The 27,775-nt window shown below is 46.1% G+C and overlaps 1 protein-coding gene across 4 annotated transcripts in view; it reads right to left on the bottom strand.

Annotated features, from left to right (window-relative positions):
* LOC122471738 (CREB binding protein) overlaps window positions 1-27,775 on the bottom strand; it is a 127,427-nt gene that overhangs the window by 63,840 nt on the left and 35,812 nt on the right. For 3 of the 4 annotated variants that reach the window (XM_043560714.1, XM_043560717.1, XM_043560715.1), the window contains exon 3: window positions 6,049-6,225. The exons of the other annotated variant lie outside the window; for it this stretch is intronic. In XM_043560714.1, coding sequence (XP_043416649.1) covers window positions 6,049-6,225 — 177 coding nt within the window. The remainder of the gene's footprint in view (window positions 1-6,048; window positions 6,226-27,775) is intronic. 4 annotated transcript variants of the gene reach the window in all.

Below are 27,775 nucleotides of genomic sequence, written 5' to 3'. Positions count from 1 at the left end.
CCTTGTGAGGTACTAACGGGGAGGCAGAGACCGACTAAGCCCACTCGATGGCATGAGGGCTAGACACCAGGGTGCCCACACTGTAATGGACAGGGGCTCTTGAAAACGTTATTCTACATCGGAGTCGCCGGAGAAGCTTGTTTAAAACTACAGATTCCGGTGTAAGAGACAACACGATAAACTCCCCTCTGTGGTGATTCTCCTGATAGAAGGAACTGGGAAACCGAGAAAGGAGAAACTGAACAGCGACCACAAGAACAGGGATTTCCCGCCCTTTCTCCAAAAGATTCTGACCAGGAAGCCCGGCACTCTGTCGCAGCGGGTCCACGGACATACCTTAAGAAACAGAGACACAACTCCGACGCACAGACAGCCCCGCAAGGGCCACGGCAGAATGCTCGCCACCCACAAGCAGTTAACGGCCCCATCCCAGCTATGTCGTTCTGGCGGGACACAGAAGACAGTCTCTGACCCTCCCCTGGGGGCACACGCCTCCACTGGCCACGTTTGCCTTCCGTGGACAGACCTGGATCAGCAGCCACCTGGGGGCCTCGCCCAAAGCTTCCACTTCAAACTCCTGTGACACGTGAACAAAGTGCCTCCTAACACATTCTTGCGAGCAAATTTACAAGTAAGTAGCATTCCTGATTCCCTGCATTACAACTTTAAGAACGGGAAGGCTCCATAATGGAGTTCTGAGTTTTTGTCAAGAAGCAAAGAAAACAAACGAACAAACAGAACCCCCAGACCAAACAAGACCACCACCCTGCCCATGAACTTCCTATCAGTACCCTCGCAGGAGCCCGCATCCGGGAGCCCCAAAGGAAATCCTGCCGCAGAAGCTGGTGAGGAGGCCCTTCGGTCACTCAACTTTCTCAGATTAGACACACCCAAGATGTGCCCCACTTCTAAACAACGCTCCATTAAAAACAACCCGGGACCTGTCCTGAAGGTCAGCAATGACCTAATTGACAAATCCAGTCCCAAATGAGGCCTGAGTTTCCCTCCTTCCTGCAAATGCTCCCTAGTTCTCTTGTGTTAGGACTTCTTCAGGTGAAAATGGCAGAAAGGACAACGTCACCAGGAACGAGGGGCCTCCCCTTGCAGAGCACTGCCCTGGAACTTCTCCCCCTCTGCCTCCTCACACATCGTCGTGCACACTCCTCCTTCCAGATGACCCACGGGGACCCCAATCCCAGGCCACACAAAGACGACCTAACCTCTACCTGTAGCCAAATCTGCTCCTGTTCTTTTGTCAGTACAATTTAAATAATGAAAAAATCCTTAGAGCCATGAAAGCTCTCCTGGAAAACTATACACTGAATATGTATGTTAACAGCTATGTCACTCTTAATAATTTAGATGATGAACAAGTAAAATAACATAGTGTTTTTTATTAGATCTAAATCTTGATGCTTTCTAAAACACATCCTGATTTCAAAGACACTACAACCCGGAAAAAAAGTGCATCTCAGAATCATGAAATACAGTAACACTGTGATAAAATTTCTAACTAACTTAAATAATCTGTAAGAAGTTAAGAAATTACAAACACAATAGCCAAAGTTAGAACTGTGATGAGATACATGCCAATTTGCTTTTGAATATTATGCCGAGAATCTATACACCCTCAACCACGGCCCTCGCTGCACCAGGGACTCTAGGCCACAGCACATCCCAGCACACGTCCCGGAGGGTCAGGACCGCTGGGAACCCTGTGGGTGACAAGAGAGCACCCAAGGGTCCCCATGACCGCTGACTTCAAAGAAAAAAGACCATCCCGTAAACTAACCCGCACATCCCGGGGACTCTCTCCTGCCCTCATCTGACTCACCATCTCAGCAGCCACCAGTGCTTCCTGTTCAAGTGCTCTCCTCTCTCGGCTGCAGGGAGAGCAGCCCATTACCCTGCTTCTCCTCCACCGGTCTCGCTCCCAGGGATCTCCCACTCCCTGTGGAGTGGGACTGCGGCTGCCCTACTTGGACGCTCACCCGTTTGCCTGATGCCTCCGCCTGGACATCCCACAGGCATCTCAAGAGGAACACAGGTGAAGTAGTTACAAACGCCCTCCCCTCCGTCACCTCCTCCTCACCCATCTCCAGTCTGTTTCTCTCCCAGCCCAGTAAATGGTCCCACCACCCACCAAGTCACCTTACGTGGTGGCCCCACACTTCCATTCCAATGGCAAAACCGTGTGTGGTCTCCTGGACCCTCCCTTCTGTGATCAAGTGTGTCCTCTGGCGTAGACCACGCAGCGATCCCTGCCACCCAAAGCCCTCCCTGAGCTGGTCCCCACTCGGCCCCCAACATACATGCACAGCGCTCTGCCCTCACTTGAGAGCTGCTGTGCCCGCTGGCTGCCTGCTGGCTCCTACACAGCCAATGCTCTCCCAGTGCCCCGGGGTCTCTGTGGCTTCTGCCACAGGTCCTTCTGACCTCGCCCTTAAATGTCCCTGCTGGGTCTGGCCTTCTCTCCAATGGCTTATCTAAGGAGGTCCCCACATCAACCTCAACCACTGCCTGCTACTCAGAGCTGCTGGGGCAGTTTGTGTTGGTGATTATTTGTTTTCAATCACCTCACCACCTCCCAAGTTTCCTGAAAGAGGCGGTGAGCTCTACATCACCCACCCACACCTGCATCCTGGCGTGCGGGCCGAGAGGACGTTTTCAACAAATGGGGTGAATTAAAGGGATGGCTACATCCTCAGCCTTTCTCAACAACTACCCAGGATGCTGGAATCCTCCAGAAACTAGGAGAGGAGAGAAGCCAGAGCCCCAAAGCCAACGACTAAGTGGCTTAAAATCACTCCGTGAAGAGCTCCAACCAGGGCACCAGGGCTCTGAGGGGAGTTGTCTGCTGCACCAAATCTAGCTGCGCTTTAAAAGCTGATTCCCCAAAGCATGACAAAACACACAAATGAGATCAAAGCTTCCCTTTTTTTTTCATTAAAGACACCCAGTTTTTGCTACCTTCTTTCCCTCACTGTGCAAAACAACAAATTATTTTTTTTTAATTTTTTTTTTTAACATTTATTTATTTTTGAGACAGAGAGACAGGGCATGAGTGGGGGAGGGGCAGAGAGAGAGGGAGACACAGAATCGGAAACAGGCTCCAGGCTCTGAGCTGTCAGCCCAGAGCCCAACGCGGGGCTCGAACTCATGGACCGCGAGATCGTGACCTGGCTGAAGTCGGACGCTTAACCAACTGAGCCACCCAGGCGCCCCCAAAACAACAAATAAATTAAAAAAAAAAAAAATCAATGGATTCCAAGGGGCAGATACAATTTGGAAAATCCAAGGAAGAGCACAAGACATGCTGAAGGAAGCAACGGAGACAGACTAGAGAGGGGTTCCCGGTGACTTGGGGCTACAAAAACCACACCAGGCATTATTCAAAAGAGCTTTGGGCTTTGCAGACAGGAGCTACGTAGCCTTGAACAAATCAAAGCCCCTCAGACCCTCAACTTCCCCATCCATAAAATGGGACATGTCATAATGTCTTTTAAGAGGCTGGTGCAGAAATAAGGTCAAGCACAGGGCATGAGGACACTCAGAAAGATGGCAGGCCAACTATGCGCACTTGCTGTCTCACGTCTCTGCCAGTCCCCTCTGGTTCCCATCCCAACAGCACCAAGGCTGTGACTGGCTCATGCTCCTTCACAGACACACGCTGGTCAAGTATGCCCCGTGCCCTCCAGGTCAATGTCTGAGGAAAGCATTCAAAGCCTGCCCTCCAAAGGCACCTGCTGGAGATCTCCACAAAGTCCACACGTGCCGCTGTGGGAAAGTGGAGCTAGGCAAACAGTGCAGCTCCACAGATAATACTTCCTCAGTTTACCCTGACATTCTGATAAGGCTGAGGGGGTAGGGGTGAGAAAGAGTGTGTGGTCGGGACGGACAGGGAGAGGGAGAGAAAAGGGCGGATGGGGAAAACTGGTTTTATGTGTCAGGTGTCACAGACACAGATGAAAGCTGGAGCGCTATTGCTACGGGCCCCCGACCACGTCCCAGAGCAGGCGCTCTCAACTGGGGCGATGGTGCGAGGGACAAAGGGCTGTGAGCAGACGCTGGGTGAGGGGCACAGTACACAGGATAGACCTCCCAACAGGGAAGGGTCCAGCCCCAAACGTCCCGGGGGCCAAGGGGGAGAGAAGCGCTGTCCCAGACCAAAGGGCTATCGCCATGAGCCCCGGCCCAGGTGAAGGGAACCAGAAGCCTCTTTATGCTCCAGAACGAACCTGCCCCTGACGTGCACACCACAACCAGGAATTCGGTCACTGGAAGCAGGGGGCAGGCAGGCAGGCAGCACGAGGCAAGAGGACTCTGCCACCAAACTGGAGGCGAAGGAGACGCTGGGGAAGGTTTGGAAAGAGAAGAAAGGACGTTAGCCGGGGTTTCCCAGACCACAAACGGGGAACACCTATACCAAAGCACACACTCTCACTCCACGGCCAGGCATAGGCGACAGTCGCCAGCACCGGCGGCCACACAAGGAGTCTGGAAAAGGAAGAGCAGGAAAGACCAGGGAGATTGTGGGGGCCGGGTCCCGGCTTGCTGCCCTGGAGCTTGGAGGGGTCGACCCAGGGAGCAGCAGGGGTAGTTTCGGGTCCTGGATACGCACAGCTGAGAACAGCACGGTCCTGACAACAAAATGTCACTGCAAGGAGAGCAGCAGATCCAGGGAGATTACAGGGAGATGATCAGAAGAAATAAAGTAGTATAAACCTTAAATAGTTTGAGAACAGATTTTATTACTTGTACCCTCCTTTTCTTGAATTTTTTTTTTAATGTTGTTTATTTTTGAGAGACCGAGTGTGAGTGGGGGTGGGGCAGAGAGAGAGGGAGACACAGAACCCAAAGCAGGCTCCAGGCTCTGTCAGCACAGAACCCATCGCGGGGCTCCAACTCACAGACTGTGAGATCATGATCTGAGCCGAAGTGGGACGCCCAACAGACTGAGCCACCCAGGCGCCCCCCGCCCTTTTTTTTTTTTAAAGAACAAAGAATGTAACAGAGGTAACACTTGATCAGGACACCTCGCTCTTACCACTCCGCCCCTGTTTCCGACAGCCTCACAACTTTCAGGACTCTAAGCAATGCCCACTTCTTAGTTTTGACAACTGCACCAAGGTTACAGAAGATGCTAACTAACATCAGGAGAGGCCAGGCAACAGATACACAGGAATTCTCTGTGGTATCTTCACGGCAGACATTTAAGTAAAAAGTTTTTAAAAATCGAAAGACAAACCAAACGTTTTACTTTTCTGAATGTAATCCGCTGGCTCTCCTCTGAGCCTTTCTAAACCACCACGGCACAACTACATGGAAGGCAAGCTGGGAAGGGCGGGTTCCCAGCAACAAGCCTGGGGAAGGAGACAGCAGGCTGTTCCCGGCCTTGACTGACCACCAAACGCACACCAGATACTCAGCCACTAAGTGCGCACTGCACGGTGAAGTCTGACGAAAGAACACACTTCCCCCTTAGCATTTGGAATTTTAAAGCATTCCATTTTGTGGTGCAAAAGGAGCTATTCTCCCATTTCTATCCTGGTGAGTCAGGCTGAGAGGCTCCAAGGCTAGTTCCTATCTCATAGTTGGGAAATCTCAAGAAGAAGGTTTCACACGTGTGAAACCACCTATCAAGTTGGACACGATACCCTTCTCGCACAAACACCATATAGTCCTCTGGACATAAATGCCCTTCGTCTGTTAACACAAATCGATGGGCTTCTCTGACAGCCTCAACCACCAAGAGGAAGCGTGAGAAAATCCCAGCTCTCCTGCTCCACTGCCTGTCATTCGCAGGTGCGAACCTCCTCCTTGCAGCCGGGAGCCGAGGAGGACTGGCTAAACCATCTGTACCTAGCCTCTGCTTGCCAGCTCATCGAAGAAAACATAAACTCACTGAGACGGTGCTCCTCATGAGAAATACATTTTCCTATCACCCGTGACATGTGTCCGGTTGCAGACCTTCACTGTTAGCATGACACACCCCACACACCAGAGCACCCACTGGAGACCACGGCCAGAGAGCCAAGGGCAACTTACCATGTTTGGCACGTTGGTGACGGAAGGATTCTTGATGTCTGTAGGGAAGGGAGGCAAACTATTGACCATGCTCTGTTTGCTGGATAACTGGGGGTTCACTCCAGGGGCTCCCATTTGCTGCCCTCCAGTTTGACTAAAGGGTTGTCCAAATGGACTTGTGTTACCAGCCATTCCCATCTGAAACAAAAAGAGGCAACATCAGCTGTCACGACACGGTCACATACAAAAGGAAGGGCCTCAGAAATGCTCCCTTTGACCCAAGAAAGCAAAAATCACTACTTCTTGTGAAACCCTCATTTCGATTATAAGTTAAAGGCTCATTCTCAAGGTTCATTCTGCATGACGAACAGCGTGACTTGCTCAAGTGGCTGCACACCGAAGGCGGAAGACGAAGGAGCTGCCGGCAACAGCTGTCTGCCATCCTCTCCGGCATCAAAACGAGAACTGCTGTTTCCACCCTCCCCCACGCCCCGCACCCCGACAGGGGCAGCAACACAGTGAGAAAATCATCCGGAAGACAAAAGCTTCCAGAATCACTGACAAAGGGGAGCTCCTTGTGTTTAATACTAGGCCACTTCTTTCAGGTTTCCCCCATCAGTTTTAAACTCCATTTCCATTCATTCAAAACACACATGAGACACGCTGACAAAGGAACAATGTAATGTCTGGGATTCACTTTAGTACTCCCATGAGGCAAGGGGTAGAGGCAAGAAGGGGGCCTAGATGAGGAACGACTGGCCAGATGTTGCTTCCTGCTAGCCAGGTGACACGCGTGTGTGTGTGTGGAGGGGTGGAGGTTGTCACATTACCTTCTCTAAGATCACACGTCCGAATGTTCCATAAAGACATTCTTCTTTTAAATTAGTGAAACAAAGTAAAACATACCGTAGCTGAAGGCAAGGACAGGAAGGAAGAGCCCCCACCTACGCTCCCCTCCAGCTCCAGCCGATACAGGAGTGAGCTCGGGAACCCCACCTGCCCTCCGGAGGAACAGAGACTGGCTTTTCTCGCCTGCCTTGCTTTTCCGCAAAGTTCTAGCATTCTACCTATTGCCTAGTGCTCGCTCTACTTTTCTGGTATCTTGGTGCGTTTGATGTTTGGAAACTGGGAGGAAGGGGCCCCAAGGGAAAGACCTCCTAGGGATCAATCAAGAAACTCAATCGGTTCTCCCCAGCAGCCCCACACCGGGATGGCTGCCTCTGTCTGGGTAACTTACACTCGTTCCTCCTACGGACCCCGATCTCACTTGTAAGGTGAGTGTCCTGAACAAGAAGAATTACGTGATATCTTTCAGTTCTAAGATTTTAGGTTGCAGACAAATCAATGCTTAACACAGCTGACCCTTTCAGCTGAAATGTCCACATAAAAACACAAATAAAGACAAACCAGCAGAACCAAGAAGATCTCGCTCCTGAGCACTTTCAAGTGCCTTTTTCCAAGCGAACGTATTCCAGTCGCCACTTTTGCCCTATTTGCTTTCCTTGAATAAATGGAAACAAATTTAAACTCAACTGAACTTCAAATTTAACTTGAGTAACTGAAAAACAAATTCTTCACAAAGCCCAGTAACGAGGCTCAACACTGAGTTCAGAGGATTTAAGCAAAGAGAGTACATGGTAGCTCAGGAAACTTAATATGTTCTGAACCAGGTTCCTTCGGTTGTTATCTGAAACTCTGAAGAACTGAAACAAGCATTTGTATTTTCACAAAGTTTTACACAAAATTAACTCATGTAGTAATTATTGCTTAGAATTTGTTTTACTGCATAAAAATCTACTGTGAACTCGTCCTCACGGTCAGCAGTACTTCCTGATGGCCTGCTGCGAGCCGGGCCCGGTTCAGAGCACACGCAGAGACACCATTTTCCCACCAGTTACGGAGTGCACTCCTCAAACCCACCAACGTGACAAACGAGAAAATCAATGCTGTCGTGGAAGCTTCTAGCATCAACAAACCGAAGTGGGCAGCACAGAGAGGGTGGGAAGGAGAAGTAACTGTCCTCCTACTCGCACCAACCGTCCAAGGTCAGAGCGAAGTAAACACCAAGAGGCCGCTGAGCTCCCAAAGGGCTTCTGTGAGTCTCAAAGTTCACCCCACCTGGTTTGAAAAACCTATTTCTATGATCATCTTGCCAGGGCGAAAGGGCAGTGAGTAGGTGGTCTGCTTGTTTGGGTACGAGCTCTGGGCAGAGCACTTTCTAACTGGCTGAACCCAGAGTTTCAGAGTGTGTAACGCATTCTGACAGATTTTACCAGGGAATTCTTGTTAATTTTTCTTCTTAACCATCCAGTAATGAAGGAAACTGTCTCAATGCGGTTTTGATCCTCACGGGGCAAGAGGCAAGGTAAAGTCAAAGTCAAAGATCACAGACAGCAGGTAAGGAATGTCCAGTTCACCGGGGACCATCCTTAGCCTGTGACAACAAACACAGCTCCAGAGATCAAGCACAGTGAGCCCAGGCTCTAAGGCAGAGCTCCACCCCCTCGGTCCAGAGCCAGCCCCGGGCTGACCCTCCCCAGTCAGAGCTAACAGGGGGACCAAAGGACAGTCTTACAAAGGGGCGCGCCTCCCATCTCCCCCGTCCTGGACCGTCTCAACATAACCTGGCAGAACTAACGGCTGCTCTCCAGTCCTAGCCTACAGCTTGGGGTCAAAACTATTTGCTTCTAGAGACTTGCAGATTTCTGAATTTCTGTTCCATACTTACTCTCCTTTGACCAGACTGAATATATGTGGTCCCGAATCTAGGTTTACACACATTTTTAGCATCAAGGCATAAAACAAAATACTAAAATCAAAAGGTCTAATTCCAATTAATAAACATCTTCATATTTGTTCTAATTTCCCAACAGTTATTTGATAACAACTTAGTAAACCGGGCTCTATTTGCAACTGAAGTTTATCCAGATCTGGTTTAAGGCTGCTAGAGAACTAGCATGTAATCTTTTCAATAAAATTCAGAAGGCAGAACAGCAGCACTAGGAAACTGTTCAATTGATGGTGAACGAATGAATAAATTAAAGCCTGTGGAACTGATGTCTACGCTCTGCCTCACTTGGCAACAGCTCACACAGGGTGTTAACTCGACTCCTTTGGAGCACCTTAAGCACCGAGTTCAATTTCAGAAAACACAAACAATTGACATGGAAGTATGGGAAGCTCTCCCATAAAGAAATCTCAATTAAATAGTGAAGGTCTACCACGTCTTCCCGTGAAAAACCACTCTTGTGACCAGGCGTGTCACTCACGTGAAAACCTGCTCCCTCCGTTGTCTGAGGCTCTCACCTCACGAGAGAAGGGGACAGGAGAACGGCAGTCCCTGTACTCGTAAAAGCGCAAACAAGATTAGAAGGAGGAAAAGTCACTGGTGCCAGACCCTGAGGCTTACCCACACCCCACCGCACGGGGATGCGGATTATGTATTAGCTGAACCAGGGCTTTACAGCATGACATCCAAAGAGGAAATCTCTCTTCAGAGTTTAGCTCAAGGAACCTGAACAATACCTACACATGCCTTTACTACTGAAACAGTGTCTGAAGCAAACTGTGGTCACCCTGCTCGGCCCATCAATCAGAAACTGCTGAAGTCCTGAGCCGTCTGGCAAGTAGGTGAGTGACAGCCATCTACAGGAGATGGGCAGGTAGACGACGCTTCTCTTTGCACTCTGACAGCCGCGTACTACAGATACGGCGTGGAAAGTACAAAATGCTACGCGACTCTATGGCATTCTTTGCCATAAATCTGTCTTTGGCACAAAACCAGGATAAAACTTGCCTTCCTGGAACACATCTCCTCTGTGTGCTTGGGCCCTGGCACATAGTGAGTGTTTAACCAGCACCTGGGGGAAGGAACCAAATTAACGAACACTCTAGGAGATCACTGCGACACATGGCTCAGAAAGAAATCCCAACGTCAGCCCTGAGGGCAGATGCGATCACAGAACAGCGGGCCAGCCACCGTAGCCAGGCCCAAATGACGTCACCGCTGGCTGGAAGGGTACTTCCCTTCCAGAAGACAGCCCCTTCTGTCTTCTAACACTCGTCATGAGGACCTGAGCTCCTGGCTGGAGCAGACAGGCAGCCTGCCGGCCATGCGAGGAGACTATGCCCCCAGGAGCCGGTTTCACGGGAGGATGATGTAGCTCTGTGTCGCAGCACAGCATCCACAGGAGCCAGGCCTGCTGTAAAACGGGCCCTCTACGCTACATCCACTGGGCCAGCAAACCCTTGGCTTTGGTCAGGGCTCCAGGCATGCGCCTCCCAAGGGCTTCCCAGTGATGCAAAGAAATACTGATCTATCAGCCCAAGAGGTCATCACTGGCTGCAAACAGCCTCCTCTGCTGACCTCTGCATGTGGGACAAATATTTTCACTTTCTACTTGTGTCGTGGTATGAAAACTATCAACATATATTAATTAAAAAACAAGCTCGGTGGGGGGGGGGGGGGCACGCCTCGGTGGCCCAGTCAGTTAAGTGTCTGACTCTTGATTTCGGCTCAGGTCACGATCTCACAGTTTGCAGGATGGAACCCTGTGACAACAGAGCCTGCTTTAGGTTCTCTCAGTTCCTCTCTCTCTCTGTCCCTCCCCCAGAGGTGCTCGCTCTCTCTCAAAATAAATAAACATTAAAAAAAAAAAAAAAAAAAAAAAACAAGCTCTGGGCTCCCAAAAAAACAGCAAGACTCTCTCCACTCCACTAACCCTGGGAACATCTTTACTACTCATGTAACTCACCTAATCAAATAAGGTAGTACACTGAAAACCAAAGAACTAACTAGGGGAGTTTAAATAAAAAAAACTCCTAACTGTAGAAATTTCTTCCCCAAATAGGTTTCTACAATAGTAGTGACTCCTTGCTCCTTGATAGGAAAGAGGGACAGAGAAGAGCTTTCCACTTAGGGCCCCCCCCCCCAGGCTGCACCTCCTCCCCCAACAGCAGCAGCCCAACCCCCAGGTGACAGGGCGGTGGGAACAGGGGCTAACCTCAAGTAGTCCATGGCAAGGAGGGGGGCTGGGGCAGTCATGCCCTTGGAAATTTTGTGTGATATGCATTTTGGGGAGAAAAGGTCCATTATAAGATTCCCAAAGGAGGGGGGTGTCTTAAGATCCCCTATAGGTTAAGGATGCCTGCCCTAGGGAAGCCAACTCCCCACTGCCTGTCCCTCTCAAGTCTCAGGGGAGGGCAAGCTCTCTCCACATCTCACACACCCCTGCTATGTATGGGCCTTCTCCAGTAGACAGTCTCTGGTCCAAAGACATCAACCACTCAAGTAAACCACCACCCTCACAAATGAACTCTCTCCAGTTTTCACCTCCAAGCATGCTCTTTTAACACACACTCTCGGGAAGGATCAGATCATACCCATTTAGGAGCTAAAAGCCTGATGGGGACGACGCTGTGTGACCAGCTAAGAATATGTGGAAGAGGACAGAAGGCAGAGGAGGAACGGCACCGGAGGGAAGATGCTTCCACCGCACGATCTTACTTCGCGTCAGCCAGGCCTTTAGAAATGCATTAAGTGGCGACAGACGCTAAGTTTGATGTAGTTTCAATGAGACCACTGAACACGTTCTTTTTTCAAAAGCTGAACTCTGTATCCTCGTACCTTGATATACACTTAAAACCACACGACACGGCAGAGCTGGCAGAGGAATTCCTGCTCTGGGGGGCGCTACTGATGCCGGCCAGGAGACAGATAGGAAACAGAACGTGACCGTCAGCAGTAAGCTTCGTAGGGACAGCTGGACAGGTTATCGTTTTCAGGCCGAAGGGCCTCAGAGAATATCTGGTTAAAACTTATCCCTGTGTGGATGAGGCCAGGGTGGTCCAGAAAGGACACAGCGAGCAGCTGGAGAACTGACCGTGACGCTCTCCCCTCCTTGCTGAGCACAACCCGTCTCCTCCGGGTACATCCGGACTGCACACGCATGGCACTGGACACTGCTCGACAAGGAGGCTCAGTCCACAAAGACCAGGTGTCATGGGCCAAAGCCAGCCCAATGCCTGTTTTTGAAAAAACAGAACAAACTAAAGTTTTACTGAAACACAGCCACAACTAAGATTTCGTTCCATTAGGCAGCGAGCTGTAGTTAAGTGTATGGACTCTGGGGATATTTACCCGGTCTCGGGTGGCTCTGCTAAGTGACAGCTGTGTGGTCCTGGTCATCCTACTTAAACGTCTCTGTGCCCTGGTTCTGTCACCTCTAAAATAGAGAAAATAGCACCTCCTCTTAGACTGAGTGAAGGCAAAACAAACTCACAAACGTTAAGACCTTAGGACGGGTAAGTGACGTATAGTAAGCGCTACAGGTATTGGCTAGGACTCTGCTAACACTGTTTGGGGAGAAATCGTTTTATATTACATACGATTTCTTTCAAAAGTATGCTTAGGGTCATAACAAAATAAATGAATCTTTTTCAGAGAACATATGATGGTGGGAAGTTACTCGAACAGGTAGGTTCAGAGGCAGAGGCCAGCTGGAGTTACTGGCAACGGATTATGAGACACTTTCAGAGAAACATGAGATCAACCTGTGCCAAGCCCCACCCTGTGCACTTAGTAGTCGTAGGAATACTTGTGATGGGAAACTGTGTTCAAGCTGCACTTCCAGTTCTCACTTTAGACTGTTTTCTCGCCTTAAAAACACCACTCGGAATGTTCACTTCAGTCTTAGGACGTATCAGAGGTAATAACAATACAACGCCAGTATACCCTAGGCCTAACCTTCCTGGGTTGGAATTTAAACCAAAACACGGAAGAAGTGGACAAGAAAGAATATGTCCACCAAGAAGAGAGAACGATGGGGCTCCCGCTTGTAAGCCGGCCGTGACACAGAAACAAGGGCTCCATCCTGAGGTGGCTTCGACCCAGTCCAGGAGGGTCACTAGCCTCTTCCTTCACAGGCTGGCATACACGTGAAGCCACAGACTCAGAAAGGGTGTGCAAAGACAATACAATCTCAAACACTGTGAGCAAACATTTGCCAAATAATTTAAGAGCCAGAAGTATTCATTCTTTTCGAAAATGAACCAGAACTAACCCAGAGTATGGCCATATCATTTGTAAAGCCAAAAGCATTTTCTCTTGGCAACCTACCATTGTTGGGACAAAGCCAAGAAAAGCAGTTTTCATGGAAAGACATGGCTGCATTCAGTTGTCTGCTATCACCCGCTTGCTCTTGGAATCCTTCCAGTACCTCAACTTGCCAAGTCAAGAGTAAGGAGAAATACGCAAGAGACTGCAATGCCAAGGACGTCGCCTGGCTTGTGCAGCGTCACCTGGAGCAAGAGAACTGGGCTGGGGGCCTTGGGCACATGAGCGGCTTGGCCCACCTCACTGGACTCATCTCTTACAATGCTGCCAACTTGGAAATTATTCAGGGAGATACACAGCCCCCGAGTCTGGACACTTCCCTTAGACCAATAAATCACAACTGCGAGATCGGTAAGAGTATTTAGCGACTCTCATGGTATTTCACTCGGGTGATATATGACCAGAACGTGACTTAGAAACAATGGAAACTGCTAAAAGGAAGGTGATGGGGCAGCAAATCACTGCCAAGGCCTCAGGCCTAGGGTTCCATCTGTATTCACCCAACTACTCTAAAGCTGCTAGCAACAAAACCAAGGGCCTTAACACAGTTGGCCTACCTGGGCATGGCCCAACATTCAGACACACAGCTCCCGACAGCTCGCTGGCAAAAGCACCGGGCCAAGGGCAGTGGGAGACTAATCCCGGTGTTGTGCTCATCAGCCTCAAGGCTAGGACAAACCTCTCGGCTCTCTAAGTCTCAGTTCTCCTCGGCTATAAAACATGAAACATTCAGGTGACCATTAGGTGACCTTTAAAGTTCCTTCAGAGCCTAAATCCGAGGACTGCTTTGGTTTTAAACAACCAGTTCTTGATTCACATAAGGTCCACACTCCTGGAAGGCCCAGTTACTCGCAGTGGATGACAACTGGGGACTTGGGAGTTGGCAGAGCCCAGTGCTGGGCCCTGGGGCAGGAGGACCTCCCAGGACAGTGCCCCCATGAGGACCCTGTGGGGTGGCCAGCAGCCTGTCCAGAACACTGGGGGTCTCCCTGCCATCCACACTGCTCAGGGCCCAGCCCTTCTGCACCCTCCATACCATCTCAGAGTGTGTCACACACAAAGTAACCCCAGGTAAGGGCAACAGAACGGCAACCAATTCCTTCCCCCAATACTTCCAGGTCCAAATACCTTCTTGGGGAGAAAAGCAGCCTCTGCAGGATTGAGTATTCCTTGAGAGCAAAGGCCCGGCCCAGCGCACCCCACAGCGGCCATGGAGACAGAAGGGGGGAAGAGGTGATAAAAGAAAGGAAAGAAAAGGCAAAAAGAGAAAAGCATTTTATTTTACAAAGAGCAAATCTTTTTTTTTTTTTTTTAACGTTCATGTATTTGTTTTATGAGAGAGCGCATACGTGTGCAAGAAGGGCAGAGAGGGAAAGAGAATCCCAAGCAGGCTCCGCACTGTCAGCACAGAGCCCAAGGTAGGGCTCGAGCTCACAGACCGGAGCCGAAATCCAGAGTCAGACACTTAACCAACTGAGCCACCCAGGCACCCTACAAAGAGCCAATCTTGATGACGAATTTTAATGTACACTGCAGCAAACAGAACAGAGGTCTGGGCTTCCAGTAATTCACTCGGTGACCCGAGCCTTTTCCCCAAGCCCTCTGCGGAGCACTCCCGTGAGGCTGAGGAGGACTCTCCTGCAGGTGTTCACAATCCCCTGGAAAAGTAAGGCACCAGAGCACAGAGGGAGCAGCAGGGAAGGCAGGGATGCAGGGAGGAGAGGTAAGACGGGACTGAGGACACAAAGAAGGCTTCCAGGAGGCCGGCCCAGGATGATTTCTGGTCAAATTTAAAGCAGAAAGAAAGATAAGAAAGAAAGCTGACTTTTCAGAAGATCATGTTCCTCTTCTACCATCGGGCAGGAAAACGGAACTAGCTCTTGAAACAGCCAGGGTGGAGGACCAGCCCCATGAGGCAGTGAGGACACAAACCCAAGGCTTCCTGTGGCTGCCCGCCGTCCAGCCCCACGGGCCTCGGCTGCAGGAAGACATGGGGGGATAAAGTCCTGCCCAGCTTATGGAAACGCCATAAATCTCAAACCATGAAACACACTGGACACAGCACTGCTTCACACACACGTGGCTCTACTTCTAACCAAACACTGAGCTGTGAAAGGTCCTAATGAAATACACTCTGTAGAGTAAAATGTTTCCAGTCACCCCCTCGTACTGGGGAGGAGGTGGAGCAAGGAGGACCAGTGAGGACGCCCAGTGAGGACACCCAGTTAACCCCATGCTCTACACACTCTGCACCGTGTTCATAAAGGAGGTATGTGAAAGCACTTGGAAAAGTGTGAAGTCGACCTAAGGCAGGGCTAGCATTAAAAGTAAAACTCTTATTATAAAAACTCACTCATTACAGACAAGAGGAAAATCGTGTACATTAATTTTTAACAAAAGGATACAAAACATAGAATCCCTATAATTAACAGGTCTGTATGTATGTGTGTGCATGCATACACATACACACACAGCTAGGAGAACATGAAAAAAAATTTTAAGTAATCTTTACACCCAATGTGGGTCTCAAACTCACGACCCCGAGATCAAGAGGTGCATGCTCTTCTGACTGAGCCAGCCCTGAACACCAAACTATCTAACAGTGATAACTCTAGAGGGTCTATGGGTGATTTAAAAAAATTTTTAAACTATTTTCTCTATTATTCAAAATCTCTACACAAAGCATTATTTTATCTTAAGGGGAAAAGTTGTTTTTTAAAGCTATTCTGGACTTAAACATTCTAACCACCCATAATGATAAGATGACCCACCGTTTGGCCATACACCTGGACCTAAAATATTAATGTAAGCTGTCATCAGTCACGGAATACAACTAGGTAGATCAAACAGATTATGACTGCCAGAGATTACTCCTGGGTGGTAATGTAATCAAATTCAGCCTGGTTATAACATGGTTCTAGGTTGTCACCCTCTGCTCTAATGGATTATACATGTGGCCAGAAAAAACCTGGACAAGGGTTAGCCACTGAGACATGTACCAACACTATCTGCAAAGAAGGCTGGAAGAAGGGAAAAGAGAAGCAAATACACAACAGCCAATTAGGATATAAAAAGCTGCACACTGCTCGGATGGCTTATGTTTATCAATTTGGAAACCGCAGAGTTGACTCCTGGTACAACAAAGGCACAATTATCCTGTTGTCTGCACTCTGTCATAATTCCGGCAGTCAGGGACACCATTCCATTCGAGCTTTGGAGAGCAACAGTCAGGAGACTGGATGGTGAGGGATTTACCAAAATGTGTATGGCTCCCAGGTTTAGATAGCAAGATGCATGTGTAAGGAGAAAGTACCTGTTTAAGGAGGAGACCATCAAGTCTGCCCACCTCTCACTAAATCCCACCTGCCTCCTAGCTCTGAGCTCTTAGCAGTGACACTCTGATCTTTGGGGACAGTGGAAGCTGAAAAGGCCACAGCAATACACAAGTTATCAGCACTGAGGGGGGTGTTTATCAAGCACCCTCCAGCAGGGAGACACCGTGGGGCAGTGGAGGTGCACAGCAGCGAGGCCATGTCTTCCCGAGCCCAAGGAGAAACATAGCTACAAGGAAACCAGACGTGGGCGGGAAGCAGCGGGCACGGACAAGGAGTGCCAAATGCAATCAGAAAAGGGAAAAGGGGTCCTGGCCCGGGGGGACGGATGAATGGCTCAAGAGGTCAGAGCTGAGCCTTGAGAGGCGGGCTAAATAGTAACAGTAATATTCAACTGTGGCAGAGACTGTTCTCGATGATCACCATCAGCAAGAACACAGACCTGCCAGGAAGAAGTCTGAGTATCCACCAGGCCTAGAGAAGTTGTTGGTGCAGTTTCAAAGTCTGTCTCTACTCGAATATCCACAACCATAGGACTAGGTGACCAGCCATCTGGCAGGGAGTTCATTGATAGATCTAAGGTATTAATTAAAACGAGCACGGAGACTGGGAAAAGCAAGAGTAAGCTGGTTATTAATCGTGATGATTACTCATCAAAGGTAAGCACTGTCTCAGAAGAACATCATTCGCAAAATCGACACACGGGGAAGAAAGCTGCTGTGATCTCTCCAATCAGATCCTGACAGACTCACCGGAGAGTCACAGCTCCCCTCTTCAGACGCTCCCACCTGCACACACCGTTCCTTCAACCCACACGGAGCAGCACACCAGGGTGCAGCCACACCCTGACAGCCTTTGGCACAAATGCCAAGCAGGCCAGCACCTCCCATTCCACAGTCAATCTCCAAACAGAATGTGCCAGGTTTTCAGGGGAGAAAGCATGCCCCGTAACCTCCCTCATCTGTCCCTTATCCCTACGCCCCATCAGTCGGCTGCTCCCCCGCTAAGACCACACACCCTTGAGAGCCAAGCACACGCCAATGCTCGGACTTCCTGTTTCCGACTTACATGGGATAGCACATAGGAGGATGATGTGGAAACCGCAGAGCACGGTGCCATCTGGAGGTGGCTTTAAGATCTCTTTCCAAACTAGAGCACAGAAAATCTCTAACATCAGAAAGGCTTCTCTGCAGTGAATACATTTTCTACCATACTGAAAACAGACAGGCACATACCCTAACTGTAACAATTTACAAAGTCAATAATTCCAAGACCATGTTTGAAATTGGCATTTCCTGGTATTATCTATCTCTTGTCTTGTTCTAGGATTTAAGATGGCTGGTTTTCCAGTTCATTCATCATATACTTGGCAGAAAGACATGAAATGAATAATATGGCTCATTACTGAGGGCACGAAGTTTCCACTTAGTAGATAACAAAGCAACCGGTGCTATGAGGTTACATCAGAGTATGCGCCATTTTTCAAAAGCCACAAGCCAAAGTGACACAGTGTTATTCTAAAACATACAATAATATGCACAGATATGTATATACAGAGCTATGGCCTTGGAATTACAATCCATTGATAATTATTTGCATCTCCTGAATAGAAAATGTCATCAACATTAAATTCAGAGCTCTGGAGGTGCTGCTTAGAGTACTCTGGACACTCAATTCATTAGAACATTCAGGAAAGGTGCTCAGTCCTCAGCAGATACCCACCCCCACAAAAGGGAATTTTTGAACACAGAGAATGCATTTTATTAAGCAAATCAAAGACAATCAAAAATGCCTGGGGGCAAACTCCATTAATAATTGAGTACATCCTCTCCCCTCCCTTGCACACCAATTTTGTAATCTGCCTTTAGTTATTTTTTATTATTGGAAGTACAATTAACATATGTTACATTAGTTTCAAGTGTACAACATATTGATTCAACAATTCTGTATGACTCTGTGCTCACTGTGGTTAAGTGCAGTCAACACCATCTGTGTCTACACAACGTTATCACAGGATTATCGACCATATTCCCTGTGCTGCACTTTTCATCTCTGTGACTTATTCATCTTGTATTTGGAACTCTGTACCTCTTAATCCCCTTTATCTATCTCATCCACTCCCCTACTAACCTTCCCTCTGGCAACCACCAGTTTATCCTTTGTATTTAAAAGTCTGTTTTTGTTAATTTGTTCTTCAGGTTCTACAAATAAGTGAAATCATATGGTATTTGTCTTACTCTTAGTATCACTAAGTATCACTTAGCAGTAACACTCTACAGGTCCATCCATGTTGTTGCAAATGGCAAGATCGCATTCTTTTTTACGGCTGAGTAATACTCCAGTGGGTGTACATCATATTTTTTTACCCATTCATCTAATGATGTACACTTGGGCTACTTCTGAGTGTTATCTTTATTTTAAAAATTACTAAAACAAAGCCTCTGGTTTCTTAGATCCAGCCACACCCACTATTTGAACCTCTCATAAGGAGTTTTCTGATTGCATGCACCTTCAGAAGTGTGCATAAACAATAACAGAAAAATTGCAATAGAAAAAATACAAGGTGGAATTTGAAGTCATATGAATAGAAGTTTATAATAAATGAATCAAATCTATATGGGTTTTTTTTGGGGGGGAGGAGTGGGGAGAGAGAGAGGGAGAGAGATAAAGAGAGAAAACACAAGTGGGAGAGGGGGAAAGGGAGGGAGAGAGAGAAAATCTTAAGCAGGCTCCCCACTCAGCATGGAGCCTGACTGAAGGCTTGACCCCATGACTGTGAGATCATGATCTAAGCTGAAATCAAGAGTCAGACACTCGACCACCTGAGCCACCAGGGTGCCCCTATGTATATTCATTAAAAAAAAAAAAAAAATTTTTTTTTTTACATTTATTTATTTTTGAGAGACAGAGTGAGACAGGGCACAAGCAGGGGAGGGGCAGAAAGAGAAGGAGACACAGAATCTGAAGCAGCCTCCAGGCTCTGAGCAAGCAGTCAGCACAGAGACTGATGCAGGGCTCAAACTCACGAACCGTGAGACCATGACCTGAGCCAAAGTTGGACGCTCAACCAACTGGGCCACCCAGGTGCCCCTGTGTATTCTTTTTTAATAATACCAAGTGTTTTTTTTTAATTTTCTTTTTCTTTAATTTTAAAAATGTTTATTTATCTTTAAGAGAGAGAGAGAGAGGTTTTTTTTAATTTTCTTTTTCTTTAATTTTAAAAATGTTTATTTATCTTTGAGAGAGAGAGAGAGAGAGAGAGAGAGAGAGAGAGAGAGAGAGGGAGGGAGGGAGGGAGAGAGGGAGAGAGAGAGGGAACGCAAGTGGGAGAGGGGCAGAGTGGGAGACACAGAATCCGAAGCAGGTCTGGGCTCTGAGCTGTCAATACAGCTCAAGTCACAAACTGTGAGATCAAGACCTGAGCCAAAGTCAGACACTTAACCAAATGAACCACCCAGGCACCCCTAAAATTTTATTTTTAAGTAATCTCTACACGCAACAGGGGGCTTGAACCCACAACCCCAAGATCAAGAGTTGCATGCTCCACCGACTGAGCCAGCCAGGTGCCTCTAGACATGTAGACTGCTTGCTAATCAAGCAATTTGATTTCATTTATTTCAAAAACTATGAAGAAGAGACAAACCTCCCATTCAGAAGCATTCCAAAAACATTACATAAACACTCTAGCACAAGGTAGGTAGAGCACAACCCCCAACCCTTAGCGACTTCCCTCAAAAGAGGGCAGGATGGACGAGGGAAGAAAGAAGAACGCTACAGCAGAGACACCCGACAGGACCTCAGCCAGGTGACAAGGGCAACATCAGCCATAATGGTAACCTGTGCTGACAGTATGAACTGATAAAAATGGTACTCTGTACCTCTCTGATCTTCCTTCCATAACCCCATCAGCCTGTAACCTCAGTCTTATGGGAAAACATCAGAAAAATCCCAGCAAAGGGGCACCCTAAGTATACTCGACCGGTCCTCCTCAAAACTGTCAAGGTCACTAAAAACAAGGAAAGTCGGAGAAAATGTCACAGGCAAGAGGGGCAAGCCTAAGACATGACAAGTGTAATGTGGTATCCTGGATGGGATCCTACAACAGAAGGGGAAAATTGAGGAAACCGGGATAGATTTCAGTTAATAATAAATAATCCTGTGTCGATACTGGTTCACTAATTGTGACAAACACCATACTCACAGAGATGTCAGTACTGGGGAAACTATGTAACTGGTAGGCAAGGAAGAAAATGCAAGGTCTTCTGTCCTACCTTGTAAGTTTTCTGTAGATATAAAACTGCTTTAAAAATGAAAGGATACTTTAAAAATGGGGGAAAAAAACCTATGGAGATTATCTGATAAACACCAACAAGTGTTAATTCTGACGAACGGAAAAATAGGTATTGATTGTAATATTCTTTGTTCTTTGGTGTGTTTTGAAAATTAAAAAAACCTTGAAAGTCACAATTCAAACCTTTGCTACAGTAGTATTTTAACAACAACAACAAAATGTAAGAGGCAAATCACTTTTAAAAATCACATTTAGGGATGCCTGGTGGCTCAGTCAGTTAAGTGTCCTACTCTTGACTTCGGCTCAGGTCACGACCTCACGGTTCTTGGCTTCGAGTTGCATGTGGGGCTCTACATTGAGAATCCTTTTGGGATTCTCTCTCTCTCTCTCCCCCCTCCCCCATCTCTCTCAAAAAAAAAAACTTAAAAATAAAAATAAAAATAAAAATCATCTTTAAAGACATTATAATTGTGCTGGCCTCCTGCTCATGAGGTAAACACACATTTGCACCAGCCAGAAAAGTTGACTTCTTCATGGGTCTTGCAAAACCTGCTTGGCTGAGTTAATATTTCAGACTGAGATCTATAGCCCAATCAGAACACAGGCAAGGCTCAATACATATGGTTGTGCTTTCTAGAAAGGTATAAGCAGAACACCCTTTCATAGGATGAAAAATGCTTCTGGGAAATTAAGACGTGCTCTTTGAGTTACCTGTTCTATAAATTTTACAGATGCAGATAACCTGATCCATACACAGAAAATTAGGTATTATGCACTTCCCCACTGTATTTTGACTCCTGCCACCTTACATACAAAATAATGTGATATAACCAATACAAACTTTAGAGTCAGTCACGGACAGGTTGTGAATCAAAGTCAGCTATTTCCAACACGTGTCATTTTTTGTTTTTGTTTTTTATTTGGGAGAGTGAGCACTCACACACGCAAGTCAGGTAGGGACAGAGAGAGAGAGAGAAGAGAGAATCTCAAGCAGGCTCCACACTCAGTAGGGAGCCCAATGTGGGGCTCGATCCCTGGGATCATGACCTGAGCTGAAATCAAGAGTTGGAAGTTGTCTGAGCCACCCAGACACCCCTAACACATATCATCTTGAAAAATCTCCTAGGAGGCAAGAAGAGTGGCCCAGGATATCTTCTTATTCCTTGTGGAAAACATTTATGGCACCCGCCTCACAGGATTATTAAACATGAGATGAAGTGAGATGATGCTGCAAACTACCCAGCACGATACCCAGTACACTGGCCACCCAGGAAATGTCACCCCTCACCTGTTCTCTTACCGTAACTCAGGAAGAGTAAGTACAATTAATTGTCATCCTTGTTCATAACAGGATTCTACTGAAATGTTATGTTATAGCCACTATGTAATTCTGAAAAATGCCAGAAGTATTACACAGTAATCAACATAAAAACCCTAAATGTTTTAACTTGGTGACAGATGGACAGCAAATTACTGTCTACAGTAGACGTGCTTCTTTCCAAAATATTGCAGAAACATTTTGGAGAAGTGGATCCTTGAAGTCATGCTGTGGACCCATTTACATAAAGAATGTCAGGTTTAGCACATCCCAACTTTCTACACCAAACAAGGAAGGAAATGAGAGATACCTTTTGAAGTGGCAATGTGTCCTGTAACCAATGATGGGCAAACATTCCATATTCCAATGTATGTTCACATCATCAAGGTGGAGAGGTGTCCCGATGCCACAGCTGGTGACAGAAGCAGACTCATGGTGCTCCACCCCCTGGACCTCCAAATTAGAACCTGCATCTTAACAAGTTCATCCCTAAGTCCTTAAAAGTTTAGGAAGAACTGCCCATATCTATGCTCAAGTCTGACAGGTGCACGGCCAGGTCTGAGAACGGCTCCTAAAATGTTTGTACTGATGGAAACACACCTGAGAGGAATACAAAGAAGAGAGGCGACACACACACCCCAGGTCTGAATACTGCACCCCCACCTCCCAACCAGGACCCTAAGTAAAACATCTGATTTTGAGTTCCAAATTTTTCATCTACTGAGTAGTTACAAGGTGACATTAAAGCTCAGGTACAATCATGTTTCCGAACTTCCCAGTAACCCGCTGCTGTCTCCTGCCGCGCCAGGGAAAGCCTGTCCCCACCAGAGGCTGTCGCGCTTGCCCCCGCAGGGGCTGGTCTGAGGGTCAGCCTCACTGCTTCAGGCCCTCCGGCTCCTGGAGTTCCACGTGTTCATTCACCCCAGGCAAGTTTCCCAACCAAGAAACCCCAGGCAACCAACAACAAAATGCAGAGCTCCACGGGCAACAGAGAGAGAGCAGGCCCAGGGAAGAGCTCGAGCACAGGCTTACAAGAACCTGCGGTCAGTACAGGAGCTCGGCAGGGCTGAAGATGAGGACCGTGCAAGGGCGCTGGACGCCTCAGTGAGTGAGTGTGGGTTTTGAAGGCGAATGCCCAAGTGTGCAGGACCACTCGGAAACTGTGCACCAAACAGATACCAGGGGCAGCACAGTGCTGGAGACATGGACATTCTGACTTGCCAGAAGTTCAACACTTCACACAACATCCCAGATATTGAGCTGAGATCACCCCAAAAAGGCCATGCCTAAGGAGCAGGGCTCCTCAAGACCTGCCTTAAAAAAGTTTAAAAACAAATCCTGAAAGGATCAAACTCATCTGTGAGTCAAACGCTTTCTAGAACAAACCCAACCCTCTCCAAAGGAAGACAACAAAACTCATACCCGACAACACAGTCACAATGTCTACTACATAGTCAAAAATTACTGAACATACAAAGAGGTAGGAAAACGTGACCCATAATCAGAAATTATATTTATATAGGGGCACCTGGGTGGCTCCGTCAGTTAAGCACCCGACTGCAGCTCAGATCATGATCTCAACAGTTGGTGAGTTTGAGTCCCACACCGGGCTCTCTGCTGTCAACACAGAGCCTGCTCCAAATCCTCTGTCTCCCACCCCCTACCCTCCTTTCATGTGCACGCTCTCGCTCTCCAAAATAAACATTAAAAACAATTAAAGAAAAAAGAAATTATATATATAAACAAACCAAAGACCGCAAATGAAAACTCGGCCTTCAAAAGAAGAGTAGGAAAGGAACAAAGAGAAAAAAGGAACAAAATACAGAGCGCAAATAGTAAACAAATAGCAAGATGGGGCCCTAAATCCAACTATATCAATATTCAATGTAAATAAGGTAAACACTCCAAGACTAAGATCATCAGAATAAATTAAAAATAGGTCCCAACCATATGCTCTTTACAAGAGATGGATTTATTAGTATGTCTTTTATTTTAAAGATTGTATTTTTAAGTAATCTGTACACCCAACATGGGGCTCTAACTCACAATCCCGAGATCAAGAGGCCCATGCTTGCTCCACCCAGCCAGCCAGGTGCCCCATGGACTGTAGATATGAAGACACAAGAGGGTAAAAAAAAGACATACTTTGCAAGTATTAATCCTAAAAAAGTAGGAATGGCTACGGTAACGAGACAAGTAGATTTCAAGACAAAGAATATTAACAGAGATCAAGAGGAACGTTTACAATGATAAAAGGCTCAATTCATCAGCTAGAAAGAATCATCCAAAATGTGTATTTGTCTAATGAAAGGGCCTCAAAACACAGGAAATAAGCAGTCAGATTTCATACTGACTAAAGAACAAAAAAGCTACAATTTCAGTTGGGTATTTTAATACTCTCTCAGTAACTGACAGAAAAGACCAAAAAAGGTCAGTTAGAGCACAGGTGATTTGAGCGCAGGCCACCAACCTGCTCTGACATTTACAAGACACCTCACCCTCCAGCGGCAGGATGCTCATTCATTCCTTCAGAGCACGTGTAGAACATTCACCAAGAAAAACGATATCCTCAACCATCACACGGGTCTCAGGAAACTTCAAAGGACAAAAATCATAGAGTATATTTTCTGGCCACAAAGGAATTAGAAATCAGTAACAAAATAGTATCTGCAAAATTCCCACATATTTGAAAATTAAGCAACATACGTCTACATAAAAGCACAAATTAAATCACAGGTAAAATATAAAAATTCCTTGAACTAAATGATAATAAAAACAAAATATCACAATTTACGGGATGCAGTACAGAGCAATATTTTGGATGAAATTTACTGCTCAAATGTTAATATTGGACAAGTCTAAAATCAGTGACCTAAGTACCTATCCCAGAAAGCTAGAAAGAGCAAAATAAACCCAAATTAAGTGGAAAGAAAGTAACAAAAACAGAATTAATAAGAAACGAAAAAGGTAAAACAAAACCTGACTGTTTGAAAAAATAAAATTGACAAATCCCTTCCCAGCCTGATGAGGGAGGGAGAAACAAAAATTATAAATATCAATGGGGGGGGGGGGGCGGTGAATGAGCATTATCACAGATTCTACAAGCATTAGAAGGAAATTAGGGAATATTATTAGCAGATTTATGCCAAATAAATTTAAGAACTTAGATTAAATGGATAAACCCCTTGAAAAACAAATTATCAATACAAAAGGCAGGAAGAAGTGAAAAATTTGCATAGCCTGTACCTATGAAATGAATTCAATAATAATTAAAAACCTTTTCATCAGAACAACTCCAGACCCAGATGGTTTCCCTGGTAAACAATACTAATCTTAGACAAACTCTTTCAGAAAATAAGGGAAGAGGTAACAATTCCAAAGTAATTTCATGAAGCCGGTAGAGTCTTGACAGCAAAAACAAGTAAGGACATGGCAAGAATATCCCTCACGGATACAGATGCATAAATCCTGGACAATGTTTTAATAAATCAGATCCGGTAATATAAAGAGAGAATAATACATCATGATCAAGGGAAATTAGCCCAGGAATATAAGGTTGGTTCAACACTCAAAAAGATGTACTTGCTCACATTAATAGAATAAAGAAAATTTTTATGGTCATCTCAACAGATGCAGGAAAAGCATGTGATGAAATTCAGCCATCAGCAAAGTAGGAACAGTGGGGGCTTTTCTCAATCAAGGAGCCTACAACTAATACCATACTTAAAGACAGCAATGGAAGGCTTTCCTCCATGGTCAAGAACACCAGAAGGGGTGTGTATGCTCTCACCACTTTCGTGAAATACTGTACTGGAGATCTCAGAACAGTAAAGTCAGAAAAGTAAAGTCAAAGAAGTAGACTGCGTTTATTTAAAGACAACATGACTCAAAATGTTAAGGCATGTATCAAATAAAGAATAGAACCAATAATGGAGTTGAGCAACATTACAGGATATGATGTTAATCCAGACAAGTCAAGTTGTATTTCTCCATATTAGCAACAAACAAGTCAAACTGATAAAAAACCTAGAAATTAAACAGAAACGAAAATAAGAAACTAAACAACCTGATTTTAACACTTATAATAAAGCTAAAGAAATGGACAGACAGCTCAATGGAACAGACCAGAACAGGGGTGGCAGACATCTTCAGAAAAGCAGCAGTTACTAAAGATTTGTCTTAGCAGGCAACCTATGGTTTCCATGCCTCATTCTTTTATTTGTTTTTTAGTTTATTTTGTAACCAACCCTTTAAAAATATAAAAGCCATTCTTAGGTTGTGGGCCATATAAAAACAGTCCATAGGCCAAATCTGGCCCATGGGTTATAGCTTGCTGACTCCTGAATTAGTCTAGAAAACAGACCCCTCCTTAATCCAGCCAATTCCATTCCTACTTATTTATCCAAGAGAAATGAAAATTTCTATGTCCACACAAAGACTTACACAAAAATATTCACACAAGCTTTACTCTTAACTATTCCGAACAGGAAAGCGCCACGACCTCCGTGGAGAGGAGACCAGATAGCAAGTCACAGTGTGTTCATACAATGGAGTGCTATTTGGCAATAAAAAGAGCAACTAAACTTGGGCCACAGAATGGATGAATCTCACTCCGCAAGCAAAGGAAGCCTTGCAAAAAAAGTCCGTGTCCGTACGATTCTGCTCACACAGAGTTTACCTGAGAACAGGTAAAACTCATCCATGGTGAAAGAAATCAGTAGTGATCGTAGGGTTGGGATGGGAGAACAGGAAAAGGGAGGAATACAAAGGAACTTTCGGGGGTAATGAAAATGCCCTAGACCTTGAAAGGGGTGTGGCCTATCCTCCATGAGTTTTGACAAATGCATCAAATGAACACTTAAGATCTGTGCATTACACACCATGCAAATTATATTTCCAAAAATAATAAAACAATAAGATATTTAAAAAGTTAAATACATGCAAAAAATAATCCATTAACTCTAGAGCCTAATAGTTGACCTTTAGTTGAAAAGTAACAAGGTTGACTGGGTTTCCTTACAAGTATTACTCTTCAAAATAGTCACTTGGGAGACTTATCTAATGAAAGGATTCAATGTTGCTGTTTGCAGAACATTCATTCAGTTTGTTTTACAGAAAATAATGTTACAAAGTTAACTGTAAAAAAAAAATAGGACTCTAACTCTGACTTTAAAAAAGAGATATGTGGGAAGCCTGGGTGGCTCCATGGGTTAAGCGTCAGACTTCGGCTCAGGTCATGATCTCGCGGTGCGTAAGTTTGAGCCCCGCATCAGGCTCTGTGCTGACAGCTTGGAGCCTGGAGCCAGCTTCGGATTCTAGGTCTCCCTCTCTCTCTGCCCCTGTGCTGTTCATGCTCTATCTCCGTCTCTCTGTCTCTCTCAAAAATAAACATTAAAAAAATTTTTTAATTAAAAAAATAGAGATACATAATTATAGATAAAAGACTGGTAAGAAAGACATCAAAAAGTTAACACTAATTATGAAGTAGGTGATAGCATTATGGACAATGTTTTCTTCTCTAGACTTTCAAAATTTTGTACAATAAACACTATATTTACTAGAAAATATTATCTGAAAACATTAAAAAGGCAGTCTCATTATCATTTCGAATGTTCTGTGGTTATCTCAAACCCTTTCTGTAAGACAGCGTGAGCCACGAGTCAATCTCTGAAAGTGTTTCAGCATCCAGGCAC

The sequence above is a fragment of the Prionailurus bengalensis genome, chromosome E3 (genome assembly GCF_016509475.1).
Source record: "Prionailurus bengalensis isolate Pbe53 chromosome E3, Fcat_Pben_1.1_paternal_pri, whole genome shotgun sequence".
NCBI classification, from domain to species: Eukaryota; Metazoa; Chordata; class Mammalia; order Carnivora; family Felidae; genus Prionailurus; species Prionailurus bengalensis.
Note: the sequence above shows the minus strand (reverse complement) of the source record. Positions and strands in the feature narration are given on the sequence as shown.